At 48.1% G+C, this 15,568-nt stretch overlaps 1 protein-coding gene across 1 annotated transcript in view; it reads right to left on the bottom strand.

Moving 5' to 3' along the window:
• The window catches only part of DOC2B (double C2 domain beta), a 126,394-nt gene that overhangs the window by 91,252 nt on the left and 19,574 nt on the right, over positions 1 to 15,568 (bottom strand). The window contains exon 2 of the mRNA XM_037880618.2: positions 5,467 to 5,546. Within this exon, the coding sequence (XP_037736546.1) occupies positions 5,467 to 5,546 (80 nt within the window). The remainder of the gene's footprint in view (positions 1 to 5,466; positions 5,547 to 15,568) is intronic.

Raw genomic sequence — 15,568 nt, 5'->3', positions numbered from 1 at the left:
CATTTGATAGGAAAGTTCCAGCCACAGGAGATTGGTTGGGTGCATTATGTCTTGCCCCACTGCACACTGCCCCTTTCCTGAAGCATATTTTAATAGGTTCACTCATGTTTCACTCTCCTTTATTATTGTACAATGAGCTCACAAACCGAAGAGTGCTCAATGCAGGGAAAATGGAAGGGCAGCTTTGTGCGCGTCTCCCTTTGTGTGTAAACAAGGGTCATTGCTGGTACTCAAGAGCTGCCAAGAGCCAGAGAAATAGGAAAAATTCAAGGGGGCCCATATTTTTATACAGCCTTCAGCATAAATTAAAAAGGCTCTGAATCCTTTTTTGCCCAGCTAACGGTTCCACAAGATCAGTTGGGGGAAGCAAACCCCTCTGTTTCAGATCCAAGACAGGCTAGGAAAAACAAACCCTCTGTGATTTGGGATGGGCTTAATTTGGTACAGGGAGTTGAGTCCTGTGGAGAGACTGGTGGTAAGATCAAAAGCACTTTCCAGACTTAACAGGCCCTGTTCAGTTATCAAAGAGCCCATCTAAGGTCATGGCAACTTGACAGCAGGCGGGGAATGGCCTATGCTGTGCCACTCTTGGCTGGTCACAGACACAACTGCTCTTCTCCGCGGCCAATGACAATGAAACCTTTTGTTTTCGCTGTGGATTTGTCCACATGGAGAACTGATTCCAGAATAAGGCAGGGGGTGAATCTAAATAGCTACAGCTATTCAGGAAGGAGAGTGTTCACACAGGACATGACTCTGCAGTGGCTATTCCAGTCAATTTCCACCTGTAGACAAGGCCTGCCTTTTGCAGTTTGCAGGTGGGTCCCTTCCAGCTGCCTCGCCAGGCAGGATGGCTCTGGCACTTCCTAACAATGGGGGCACCTCAAATGGCCTGGAGTTTGGGCTTGTTTCACAGACGCACCTGAGGGTTTATTCTTCTTTGTCTGTATTATGGTTGTGCTGAAACGCCACATGGGAGCGACATCAGTTCACACCAGCTGCGAATCTGGCTCACTGGCTCCAATGGAGCAGTGCTGACTTACACAAGTTGGGGATCTGAGCCCACTGATTCCAATGAACCTGTGCCAATTGACACGAGCAGGGGATATGGGATGAGCTCTATAGACAAATCAGTCCTCATAGCTGGTAACTTCGGGCTTCACGTGTGTCTGTCTTTACCCCTTCAACGCTCAGCTGTGTGCTGGGTCTGCCTCATTTTGCACTGATCAGGTGAATAAGGCCTGGGCAGCAGCATCAAGAAGAGGAAAAACTAAAAAAACCCAACCATGGCCACTAAAGGAAACAGTAAAAGAGTGCAATGGCTGCTGTCAGAACGAGCTGAAAGAGACTGAGCAGGCAGGTAATAAGTTCTGGCCTTACCAGATGGCTTCGTTCTGGAACAGGAATGGGTTCCCCTCTCCCATACCTGCAAATTGTGTCAACTTCTCCTTCAGTCTCACCATCAGTATATATCACTCTCTGCCTTGAGGTCTCCTTCCTCCTTGTCTTCCTCCCACCACAAACCCAATTATAAATATCCTCCTCAGCACAGCTCTCTAAATAAACCAACGGAGCAGCCTGACAATGAGGACTGCTTGAGCGTCAGCATTTTAAATTCACTCACTATGGCTAGGAGGACAGGAAAAGAAATCCCACCATTCATTTCTCTTATTGATCTATAATACCACCCCGAACTCTGCCTCTACAGCTACACCTCTCTATAGCTATAGGAATGCAGCTCCATGCTTTCCATTCAGCCACCTGACTCACACAGCACAGAGATTCATTCAACCACATTCTCTTTTTTCCCTGCCTCAAGCATTTACGCTGTGGGGGGAGGGGGGACAAATAACATCTTGTATGTTACACATTCATATTAAAAAAAAGGTGTTGGAGGATCAAAAATGGGATATTGATTAGACAACAGGACATCTTCCGACCCAGAGTTTCATAGGAGGTTTTTTTAAGGAGGGAGGCAGTAATTCTGATGCCTATCACGCTGAGGGGAAAACTGATTTTAGAGCTGGAGATGGCATAGCGGGTACAATATCTGGGCATGTTCTGTGCACAGGGCGGATCGTCGCCTTTGTCCAGAAAGACACAGCACTGCTCCACTATGCACAGTGCTGAAGCAACACGTATCATGACACGTTCATAGAATATCCACCTGCAGGATGAAATTAAGACCTTTTCCTTCCCAGTGTTTTTCTTAGGGTCAAAATCTACCTCCTCAGGGCTTCAGGAAGCTGTATTTTCTTGAGCATGAGCTTTCGTGAGCTACAGCTCACTTCATCGGATTGCATCCGATGAAGTGAGCTGTAGCTCACGAAAGCTCATGCTCAAATAAATTGGTTAGTCTTTAAGGTGCCACAAGTACTCCTTTTCTTTTTGCGAGTACAGACTAACACGGCTGTTACTCTGAAACCTGTATTTTCTTGTCATTTTGACTTAAAGCTGACAGAACAAATGTAGCACTGCACCACATACAATGGATCAAGCAAAATTTGGGAGGCAACTTGTTAGGAATACCGGGAGCTACTTGATTTCACTGCAGCTGTTTGAGAGGTAAGGCTGGGTGACTAGCAAAGGATGGGACGCATACCATAGGTAGATAGCAGGGTGGCTGTTCTCTGGATAGCCCAGATTACAAGGGACAATCCTGCCAGATTCACACCTTAAATGAGGTCCTGCTATCCTAGATCCTTGTCAGCCAGAAAACATCCTGCTTAAGACTGTAAGCTCTTTCGGGCAGAGACCATCTTTTTGTTCCATCTGTACAGCTCCAAGAACAATGAGGTTCTGGCCCATGACCATAAAGTACAAATAAATAAATAAAAACCTTATCAGGCTTGGGTGGGGAGAATATTATAAAACAATTCCCATTATTTTCAGTCCCACTTCGCCACTTACTCCTGGGAGACTAACTCATTCCTTTTGGCACCCACGAGGCAGATTCAACTTGCAATGGATGCCCAAGAGCTGCTTGTACTAGGAAGTTAGCACTCTGGCACTGTCCCCTTTCAGACCTTGTGCTCCTCACAGCAGGGAGTAACTCCCTCCATCTGTGAAAATCTCATCACCTTCAATCAAAGGAGGCAGGCAGGAAATCATAAACAACATTCTCTTCCACTCTACAGAGCAGCAATCAGCTGCAATACGGAGAAAATCTATCCTCTCTCGAGATGCTCTTTCTAGGCTGCCAGCTGTTTGAAATGGCCCCCTGCTCGGGCGCAGGCAGTTTAACTAATATGCTGACAATGTACTGACCAATGGCACCCCGTAGGAGGCCAAATTCATCCCTACTGTGATCACAACTGAGCCCTAGTTTGCCTGCAGACACTGACCCCCAGGAGTTAAATGGAATGGTAGAGAGAAGGCAACAATTTCACTTACCGCAGCCACCACCTTTGGTGGCATACCCCTAGCCAGCTTGTCACCGTCGTCTTTACTGGATTATTTATTGCACTGCTCTAGGCTTGGCTATCATAGTCCTCTCACAAAACCTACTGATCGCCTTTCTCACCGACTTCGGCAGGAACAGAATCAGGCCCTAAGTAGGCAGTTTCTGCTCCAAAAATGAGCATAAAAACCTAATCGCTTCAATTACCCTGACAGCAAAGGCGCTGAGGCAGAGTGCTTTGTGGCAATGATTAGCAGCATTTAACAGAGCCGTTTATAAACTGACAGCCGGTCACAGCGTCAAGTAAATAATCATAATGTTGGATTGGTCTCTCTCTAGTTCTCTCTCTCTCTCTCTTTTTTTTTTTTTTTTTTGGTATTAATAGCTCTAACCACCTCCTCGATGCGCTAGTTTAAAAACCATTAAAAGCACATGGCCATCAATCTCTCTCTGAAAATGCCACAATGAGAACAACAAAGCCAGAGGGCGGGGAGCTGGGGAAGGGCTGCATGGGCTGGCGCAAGTGGTGACTGGAATAGCAGAGCCACTGTTAGGATCCTTGGGTGGGAATTCTGAACCTGCAAAGACACCTACCCTCCTCCTCCAGTTACTTACACATGAGAACGGTAAGGGTTTCACTGCAATGGAACTGAACCCATCTAGTGGCCTAATCACCGAACCATCCCTGCTCTTGCTCATATCTGTACACTGCCATTTCACAGCTTCTTTACACACCACAGGAAAATCCAGGTGCCTAGGGACCAGATGGCCTAACTGGGTCTCTCTCCATGGATATCAATTTACACCAGCTGAGAATCTGGGCCTGCTTGCATGATGCTAAGCAGGGCAATGTTGCTGTCAATACCGATGGCCTAGCTACTCCAGTTGGCCATGAACTGTCTCAAGATTTGAGCTAAGAGGTTTTAACTCAAGCCACTCCATCATATGAGGAATCTTTTGAAAGAGGCCAGGGGTTAGATAGGATTGCGAAGGCAAATTCAGACTAAGAACAGGCCCAGTGACTATGCCAACAGCACTTCCTACCTCTGAAAACAGACAAATCAAAAGTTTAAGCAACCGGATTTGTTGTTCGCATAGGATACACTAGATCCCATCTACCATGAGATCTCCACCTACTCCCCCCTACTTCTGAATTGTACATTCCCTGGGCTTGCCAGTAGCATAGCTTGTGTCTGCCACGGTGGGATCATGGCAGCTCAATGCCTCTCAGCTCAACTGAGGTGCTGTACAGTACAGGAAGGGTCAATGAGCACCTACCCGTGAACTGGGTTCTATGGGATACCTGGCCAAAGGCATCACATGTCCCAGCAGGAACAACCTGAGCATCAGCTTTCGGGAGTCCACTGATCTTTTTCTCTGCCAAGTCAGGACCATTGGACATATCACTGCTTGTCAATGAGTCCTACCTCCTGAAGGGCTGAATCAGCAGAGGGCCATTGGCCAGTGGGGTGATTAACATCAGCAAATGCTATGGGATGAGAGTCAAACCCATAGAAATCTTTCATAGACCAGGGGGCAAAGGAAAGAAAAGATATACAGGAGCATCAAAAACACAAACAGAAAGAGGAGGAGGGAAGCAGGAAAAGGAACGAGTTGAGATGAGGCCAGAAGAAAAAAGAGAGGGAGATGAGGGTAAAGGAAAGCAAGATAGAGAGACAGTGATAGATCAAGGCGAGGGATAGCTACTCATCCTCCCCGCTCCTTTCTCCCTTCAACTTGGATCTGAAACCCCTCAGTGCTGCCCTGGAGATTGGAGGGAGACCAGCCATCTAACCACCCACTCTCCCATGAATGCCACAGCATGTTCAGCCCCTGCACCACTCCCACATTGCATTTTAATTTTAGCAAATACTTCAAAAGAGAGAACCTAGAACTCCAGGGATTTAGCTGCAGCCCATGCAATGGAAATTCACAGAGCATCGCAGCCTATTGCTTATTACAGATCCACGAGTCACTGTCTCCGTAACAGATAGGAGCCAGAGTAGAGGTCATTAGATCTATGCATATTTAATTCTTGCTGCTTGTAGACTAGCATTGAGACATACCTTGGCTTTATTGATTGTGCAGTGGAGAGCATTGTTTTCTTGGTCGTACAGCAAACTGAAATCTAGTGTTCCCAGCGTAGCTGAAAAAGACAAAAGAGCCTTGTTAATGTGAGCTGCCCAGCAAATGCTGTTTTTACTCTCACTAAAGGGGAATAAAGTGGAGGACTGCTGGGGAAAGGGACCCAGGGAGATGCAAAAGATTTTGCTACAAGCCTGGTGTAAAATACCCTGCAAACTCAGGGCCTGATTGCCAGAGATGCTGACCAATCCCAGGTGCCACTGAACTCACGGTGGGTGCTCAGCACTTTTGACAATCGGACCAGACACGTACAACTCCAAGGAGCAATTCACGAAACTCCCATTGGAACCAGATCGGACACTAGCACATACAATCACACTTAAGACACTGATGCTTTCAGCCACCCACGCCTAAGGCCATGGACATCCTCAGCTGGGTCTAGGAAACTGAGCTCCCACTCTCATAAAGCCGTCTCCCTTGCAGGACGGCTGGTCACCCCTGCTGGACTGGGAATAAGTCCCAATCCTTCTCTCCTGTAACACTGCGTATTATGGCACAAGTTCAACCCACACCAAGCGGGCATAGCACCCCTCCATCGTAATGGGAGCTCCGCCCACCTGTGCCATGGCTGAATTTGGCTAACATAATGTAACTGCTAATTCTCCACCCATTTGATTCCGCCCACCCCTGGCAGCCTTCAGCTCCTGCCACCCCGATCCTACTCCTCACTCCCCTGCCCCAACAGCCCCCACCTCCTTCACACCCAACCTTGGCAGGGTCCAGCCACCCTACAATCCCACTCCTTGGCAGGCTTCAGCTGTACCCCCCACCCTGCCTTCCTCCCAGATTCCAACAAAGAGCCAGCTCCACTGCCCCCCCAAATCCCATGTTCCAGATTTACCCCAGCCCCACTCCCACCAAGCGGAGGCTTCTGTGCAGGAGGCAAACAGGGGAGGCACCCTGCTGGGATCCCCCCAACTTACTGCAGTGTAATGGAGAGAAAGGGCAGCTGCTGCTGAGCTCAGTGTCAGGGGGCAGCTCCGCCGTGCTCTCACTACTGGAGGGTGCCCTGCTCAGAGCAAACAGAGACTGCGGGCAGCAGCTACCCCAGCCCTCTGCTCGACAAGCAGACTTTAGTGGCCAAAGCGGGAACTGCAGACAAAAACCCCCTGGCCGCTGATTGCCAGGCACCTCCCAGACCATGAAACTCTTGCTGTTCCCGCGAGCGTTGAGCAAGTGCTGTGGGAACTGGCTCCAGCCCTTGACGGGACACTGGATGCACTTTCAATTTAGGTCAAGGTGCCTGAATATTACAGTGCGGGGCAGGTAGCGAACACACAATACAACAACAAACAATCGTTCCTGACCTTTGGGAGTCAGTGGGCTAGCACGCACACCCTTCCACCCTCAGGGAAAGAAAGATGTGCTTTACCATTGCATCGCGAGGGCTGGCAGTTTGCAACTGACCCACAGCTATGGGAATCTGCTTGCCTTGTTTGGCCCCAAGCATTCCTTGCAGCTGAGAAAATGGGAGACCAGCTGATAGAACCGCAGAGCTGCCATCTGCGATCACCCAGAATAACGAGTGAAACCCAGAATAACCTTGGCTGCACAGCAGCTTCAACAGTCGGTGTAGCAGATGGGTGCAAACTAACACCCATGACAGCGGCTGCCTTTGAGGGGGGCCCGATCCTACTCTCACTTCCCCCTCCCCTTGCAACCTCACAGGCCTCATCTACTCCAACAAACTCATTCTTGCCAGCCACCTCCTAATGCTGCTCTTTTTCCAGCTGGGTTTGCCATCGCTGGGGCCCATGAAAAGAAAATCATGAAGGGTTTGTCTACACTGCATCTGGGAGCAAGCCGCCCAGCTCGGGGCCATAGCCTTGTGCTAGCAGGGCTCGCGGTAGCATACTAAAAATAGCTATGTAGACATTGTGGCTCATCTCCCCAGGCTTGGCTCCAGCCCAAGCTGCAACATTTACACAGCCATTTTTAGCACGCTAACGCAAACTCTGCCAGCACAAGTCTGTAGATCTGAGCCAGGAAACTCACCTCCAGACGCAGTGTAGACATACCCTCAGGGATCAGGCCTGCACAAGAGGCCTTAGCTGCATTAAGGGTGCTGTTTGACCACTGATCCCCATTTTATCAACCACAAGTGGCATTAGGAACCAGCAAGGGCAGCAAATGCCCAGCGGTGCTGATAAACGGAAAATCTCCTGGCTTCTCAGTCATGCAATCCAAAGCCTTCTCCTTCTCTAAAGTACTAGTGGGGCACAGCAGGTCCGAGATCTCCCAGTCTTTAGGGAGAGGTTCTGTTCCAGGCCTGTCTCTAGACAGCACATATCGTGCAGCTTTCATGTGTTGAGGTTTGCAGGGTGTGGCTCTTGGATCATCGATTACTGGCTCCCAAGGGCAACGATAATTGCAGGTGATAGGTAAAATCCAGAACAGGCATGAGCAGCTGCAGCTCCAGGGACTTCAGTAAGGCCCCTTAATGCAGCCAAGCAGCTCTCAGCACAAGTCCATGTATGCCTGTGCACCTGTGTACATATGTGCATGTAAGCTAAACCCCACTTTGCACATCCCCCTACCCCCAGTCCTGAGGCCACCTGAGAGCTGGGCCAGTTTCCAGCATAAATTAGAGCAGCCAGTGGGTAACCACGTTGCTTACAGCCCTAAGGAGCTGTTCTGACAGCCAGAGGATAAGGATGCCCTGGTCTCACCCCCGTTTCCCAGCCACTCTGTGTCAGTGGAAGGGAGGGAGAGCCCTAAGAGTAACTATGGTGGCTTCACACCACTCGAGGATTCCCAGAGGCTGAGGCGACCTGTAGCCAATCCTCTGGGGTTAAGGCTGCTCAGGCACACCAGCCCCAGTGTAGTCCTACTGTGCAGACGAGGGCCCAGGTCTGAATGAAGCCAGGCACCTGGGAAAGCTTCCCTGAACACAGCAAGATCAGAGGTAACATTGCTCAGCATTTCTGTGCCGCCGAGCTCCCAGGTTCCAACCCAAACACCACAGTTTCCAGTTTAATTCCGCAGACCCAAGAGGCCTGGGTAAGCATCCAAGAGTCTGAGAGCTCAGAACAGCCAAAGCTCCCCAAGGTTTCCCAAACGCTCTGTGCTCTATTTCATCCAGTTTAATCTAATCTCCTCCATCAGTCTAGCTATCTATGAACCCCTCGTGCGCCCATCACCCGAGTCTAGTTTCTCTCACTTTCTGAGGTTTGTCATGGGAAAAAGTGTCCCACAGCATTCTGGGCAGCAAATGGATAATTATGGTACAGTGAGTGGGGGGTAATTTTCTCCCCAAATCTGTTCAGAGCAAGTTTTGTTCCACAAAACCCAGACTGGAGTTCCTGGGATCTGGATATCATTTATCCACATCTCCATGTCATTTATCCACATCTCCAAGCTGTGAGGGTTTGGATGAACCGTTCTGATTTTGGCCCATCACTAGAATAAATAACTACCCCTGGGTGAGTTTTCAGAGCGCTCCTGCCATACAAACCTCCTAGGCATAGCATAAGATGCACTTGAATCTCTGTACCCTTCTAGTTCCTGTAAAGCTCCTCCTGGCCTGCCTCCCTCAACCCAAGTCTCTTTCAGACCCTTCCCTCACACCATGGTCTATAAATTAAAAACACTCAACACAGCTATCCCCATTCCCCCACAAGCTACAGGGGCTCAGAGACCTTGCCCTGTGCACCCCTATCTGCTCCAGGGCCAGCCACAGAAGCAAACCTCCAGCAGCTCCCCCTTCAACTGAGTTCCCTCAGCCCTTTATAGGGATCACCTAAGCCAGGGGTGGGCAAGAATTTTTGCAGGGGGAGCCACTCCACAAATTCTGGTAAGTCGTCACGGGCCACACATTTCTACTATATTAATGGGGGGGTACGAGGTCTGGGAGGGAGTTTGGGTGCAGGAGGGGGCTCTGGGCTGGGGCAGAAGCTTGGGGTGCGGGACGGGGTGCGAGGTGCAGGCTCTGGCTGGGAGGAGCTTACCACAGGCAGCTCCCGGCCAGCAGCGTAGCAGGGCTCAGGCAGGCTGCCTGCATGCCGTGGCCCCATGCCGCTCCCAGAAGCGTCTGCGGCCAGTTGCTGCTGGCACGTCCTGCACACCCCTTGTGGGGAGGAGGGCAGCAAGTCTCCATACACTGCCCGCGACCACCACAAGCACTGCCCCTGCAGCTCCCGTTGGCCTGACCTAACCCCTTCCCAGTTCTGGGTCTGATAATTGAACCGGGCTGGCTCGCCCCAGGTACCCTGGCCCTTAGAGGGGCAGGCGCCCCATGACAGTCCCCTTTCAAGCAAGGTAAGCACTGAGGAGGAGCCACACAATGTGGGGCTAAGAACAGGTATGTTTTAAACACTGTGCTGTGTACTTACCTTTGACCTATCAAGCCATCGCAGATGGTTTAAACAGAGGCACATTAGAATTCACACCTTACGATCCACATTTTACAGAACAGGCACCAAGAAGTTAAATGACTTGTCCCAGGTCGCACGTTGAGCCTGTGTCAGAGCTGGGATTACAACTCAAGTCTCCCAGTTCTGACTCCCAGGCTCAGGCTGTAAACACTAGACCACATTGCCACCTTCTACTACTCAGCCTAACAGCACCACCCATCGACTCGTCTCACCAAGAGGAAACAGACGTTCAGCGCACAGTATCACCAAATAAACAGCACCATGAGGTCCCATATTCAGTGCCTCTCAGATCAGACTCAGTTTACAAGATGTTTTTCCTAACTATCCGTCCCATCAGCTTAGCCTGGGATCACCCAGGAGTTTAGAGGACTCGTGTTAAAGAGCTTGTGACTGCCGTACTAGCTAAGGAGTGGGTTTTCCAGACACAGCACCAAGTATGTTCTGCGACAGGGGTTGCGCTCTCTCTGTGATATCAGTGAAAAGACCTTAATTGACTTCAAGCAGCTTTGGATTGGGCCATAGCTGAATGCAGGGAAAAGATTAAAAACAAGGGGGAACTGACTTGCTAAATTTAACTGGTTTTAGCATAATTTGAACACCAGCAATAATAATGATGAGATGGGGAAAATGGTGAATAGGCTTTAATGGGAACAGAATAACATCCTGTGTTGTTGTTGCTTTTTAAACTCTGACTCTGTGTGGTGCCTTGGTTTGGAGTCTAGGCGGGTCTGAGGGCACAAAGGAAATCTGCGTTCCATTCAGAGCTCCAGCCGGATGAGCAGGAGGATGCCATCCGGATTTCAGCACCTGTGGAAATTGTAGAGGGTGTTTGCCTTGGTATTATTTACACCGCGGCTTCTTTAAAACAAGTCAGAGCCAGATGGCCTGGCTTAGCTGCACTGCTCTGTAGTGCCACATGGGAGATGCAGGTTTGATCCCTCAAGCTGGTTGCTCACAGCCTGCTTTTCAGGGGAGCTGAGCCTGTAATCCTTGAGAGAACACCCGTGTTTTGTTTACACAGGGTCACCCAGATGGTTGTTTATGGAGGGCCAGCAATTTTGTCTGGCTCTTGTTCATTCTCTTTGGAAACAGTTGCATTCTCATGCCCTTTTTCAGGCAGGCTGTAGGCTTTGTACCCTCCAGCTACCAGCATGAACGCTGACCCGTCCCCCTCTCTGTTTCTTTACTTGATTGTCAAGCCAACTTCATCAGCAAATGTAACAGTTCATGGGTCAAGCTCTCTGCTGGCTGATGTAGCTCCATTGATTTCAGTTTACACCAGCAAAGAATTTGGTCCCAAATTCTTTAAAAAAAGTCTATCCACTGTCACCCCCAAGATCCTCCTTGTTCCCCATACTCCTGACTCTCATGCTAAGACGGAAAGTCTACTTCTCTCTGTACCTTGTGTGCTAAGTACGAGTCTCCTACATGGAGGCTTTTCCCTCACAACTGCTGCTAAGTTTCATGTACATCCTTCCTGGACACCAGTATCTTTTACTCCTTCCTGATGCAACTGGGGCAAGGTGAAGTGGGGGCTTGTGTGTCGTTCGGCTTGCCGAAACAGCAAGAACTGAGAGCAATTAGCACAACAAAGTAATTGTGCGTGCCCACTGCACAACCACCATCCCCTTGGTACAGTTCACTGCCTGGCCACTGAGCCTAAGAACTGTTCAGGTGTAATAGTAATTACAGCTTACTGTGCCCACAAAGGCATCCCAGAGTCACTAACATTGAAATGCAGCCACCTCTGGGGTGAAGGGGGGGGGATCTCGAATGAAAGGACCTCACTCTGCAAGGTCCCCTCCAAAGACCACACACACTGTTTGCAGCGTGCTCACTTCATCTCTTGTGGAAGGATGAAGGGCTGAGCCAGCGCTGCTGGAATCGGAGCTTGTGTCTCCACAGAATTCCAGCTAACCTGATAGCCTCATCGATTTCAAAGCCACAAATATCTTTACGACTGTCTAGACTGCAGAACGTAAGCTAAAGAATTTCACACAGCGCATCCATCTGCTGCATGCAACAGATGCAGCTACTGAATAAGCCACGCACTCTCCTGGGGAGCCAGGATTACAACCCAGCTTCTTCTGCTCCAAACACACAAGTCTCTACCCCTTAAGCTAGAGAAGACTGCCACAGACTTGGCTCACTGGCCTGCCCCATCCCTGCCACGCACCAGGTAACAATACATCCCTGGCTGTTATTTTAAAACAGAACCTGCACTGTACGATAACTAATACCTTTTCCCTTTCCAAGGATGTTCTGCCTCCCATGTTGGAGCCCCGAATACCCTGCCCCAACCCCGTTACCCCCTGATTTACATCCTCTGGAGGAGGAGGTGACCCACACTCCAGCTATAGGCACCGTTCCCTTGGGTAAATGGAGTGGAAATTACCATCAACACTGCTCCTGAATCGTCAGAGAGATACAACACGGACAAGAGATTAGAAACAGAGAGAGATGGCTGCTGAGCCTGGAGAGAGGAATTCATTCCTGCTCTTAGTATTATACCTTTTGCCCTGAAGGAAGCAAACAGCGCGTGGCCGTGCCGTCGTGTCGTTTGCTATTGCAGATTTTAATGGCCCCAGGTGCAGAATAATTAGCACTGCTGTGCATGCCATTCCGTGTGGTGCTTGTTCTTAATCGGACAGAGGCAGGTGCACTATGGGCAGCAGCGTCCATTGCCTCAAGCTGAAATGTGCCGCTCCCGGTCTTAAACGTGCACCTGCTGCCAGGAGTCTTTGCAAACACCACAAGGCTCCAAGCAAACAGAGCTCCAATAAGTAATTTTCAGTCAGGAGGAGTCTGGCATTTCCCTACATGAGAGGAAAGCACTATATTAAGATGGACTCAAAATTCCGCCGAGCCGCTCTGTTAAGAGAACCAAACTGATTATTTTCCATCTTGGTAAGAGTTAAAGAATGCTCTGCACCAGAGACCATGCCTTGAAATATGATCCTGTCCATGCACTGACCACATGGCCTGTCCATGGAGGTAGGATCAGATCTGTTCCCACATACACATGCTGGAAACGACTCCACAGTAGGCTGAAATAACTGCTCCACACACCTGCTGTAATTTCCACCATTCTTGGCATAAACAGAATGCACATTTGTGTATTAACCCCTCTAGCCAAATGATCCACCAATGGGCACCATTCTCATATTCTGCTGGACCCCAAAGGTAAAACTAACTTGAAAGAGATAAATATTTTGGGGTTAAATAAATAGAAACACAATATATTTTAAACAAATCAACATTCACCTGTAGTACATGCAACCAAGACACTGCAGCACCAGTAAAGTGCATAAGAATAAGAAAGTAAAGCTGACAGGAAACCAAAGTGACAATGAGTGGCCCAGTTTCATGGTCCCAGATGAGTGGAATGCAAAATACAGCAAACAAACAGCACGACTGGTGAAAAGCAAACTGGATTTTTAAATTCCTTTCTCTTCGGATGATCAGATGGATTGTCACTAACCCAGAGCTGGACGTCTGTCCTTTACAATACTTATATAATATGAAGTAATTGGCTTAATCTGCAGCAGGGGAAATTTAAATTAGAAAGCTTTTTTCCTAATATCTAACTCTAAGGATAGACGCACGGGAACAGGCTTCCAAGGGAGGTTGCGGAATCCCTGTTATTGGAGGCTTTTATGAACAGGTTATACATCTGTCAGGAATGGTCTAGGTTTACTTGGTCTTGCCTCAGGGCGGAGGCTGGACTAGGTGACGGTCCCTTCCAATCCTGCATTTCTAGGATTCTATGGTTATCCTAAGGTGTCCCTTTAATATAGTCCTTCTTCAGAGCACTCAGAACCATCTCCCCTACTCCAGCCAAATGAAGCCCTGGATTCTAGCACTTTCACTCATCCCCTAACAATATTTTCCAAAGTACAGCAGAGCCTGCCAGCAGTCCCTCAAGTTCAACAAAGTTTCTTTCAGGTCACAAGCTCAAAGGGACATGAACTCACCAGCAGGCATGTTTTCTGTTTGTGCATTGTACACGCACATCTATCCTTTCGAACTCCACCCTCTGATCTAACACCACACCCAATCAAAAAATGGAATCCCACGACTGTTTCCTAAGTAACAGCACTCTCCTCGACATCACATACAGGATTCAGATAACGGAAAGAATCAAAACCAACATGCAAAGCATTTTCAATAAAATTACAAGATTCAGTGACTAGAAGATGAAGTTAGACAAGTTCATGCTAGAAATAAGGCACACATTATTAAGTGAGAGTAATTAACCATTGGAGAGCAATTAAATGAGGGAGGTGGTAGATTCTCCATCACTTGAAGTCTTTAAACCAAGATCAGATGTCTTTCTAAAAGATGTGTTCTAGCTCAACCACAAGATATGGGCTCGAAGCAGGATTTACTTGATGAAATTATGTGGCCTGTGTTAGTCAGGAGGTCAGACTAGATGATCCCTTCTGCTTTAAAATCTATGAATTCTGAATAGCTAAAACAATGATAATCTAAGCAATGCGCACATTACAGGTGCTGAGAGGACCTGACCGCTGAGGAAAGAACTGCATAACTCACAGTATCCCTCTCTCGAATTAGGATGCTTCTGTCACTCACAGACCACTGAGGGCACGAGCAGTCATCCAGGCCCAACCATCACGTATATTCCACATGCGTATACTTTCACATACACACAAATTTAGAGGTGGTGAGTAAAGCAGTGTAATTTAGGGAGTTTAATCGGGCCTACTTGTACCCATTCGAGTGATATCCAAAGGAATCTGAGGGCTTGTCTACACAAGGAAATCAAGCAGAATAGCTATTGCAAAATGAGATATTCCACAACAGTGATTCCAGAATAGCTCTTTATGTGGACACTCCATTCTGCAATAAAAGTGACTTTATTCAGAGAATCAGTTACATGATTCTAACCATATAAATATTGAGCTAGAAGGGACTTCAAGGGGTCATCTCGTCCAGCCCCTTGCAGTGAGGCAGGACCAAGTATACCTAAACCATCCTGACAGGTATTTATATAACCTGTTTTTAAAAATCTTCAATGACAGGGATTCCACACGTCCCTGAAAGCCTATTCCAGAGCTTAATGATCCTTATAGTTAGAAAGTTTTTCCTAATATCTAACCTAAAACTCCCTTGCTGGGGATTAATACCATTACTTCTTATCCGTTACTTACTTTAATGGACATGGAGACCAATTGACCACAGTCCTCTTTATAACAGCCCTTAACATACTTGAAGACTTAACAGGTCCCCTTCCTCAGTCTTCTTTTCTGTAGACTAAACATGCCCAGGTTTTTAAAACTTTCCTCATAGGTCAAGTTTTCTAAACCTTTTACCATTTTTGCTGCTCTGCTCTGGACTCTCTCTAATTTGTCCACATCTTTTTTAAAGAGTAGTGCCCAGACACAGTTCTCCAACTGAGGCCTTACCTGTGCTGAGTAGAATGGGACAATTACTTCCTGTGTCTTACATATGACATCCATAATAATACACCCTGGAATGATATTAGCCTTTTTCGGAACTGCATCACATTGCTGACTCTCATTTAATTTGTGACCCCCAGATCTTTTTCATCTAGCCAGTTATTTCCCATTTTGTAGCTGTGTGTTTGATTTTTTCCTTCCTAAGTGTAGTACTTTGTACTTGTCTTTAC

This window comes from Chelonia mydas, chromosome 17 (assembly GCF_015237465.2).
Source record: "Chelonia mydas isolate rCheMyd1 chromosome 17, rCheMyd1.pri.v2, whole genome shotgun sequence".
NCBI lineage: Eukaryota > Metazoa > Chordata > Testudines > Cheloniidae > Chelonia > Chelonia mydas.
This window is presented reverse-complemented; position numbering and strand designations above follow the sequence as displayed.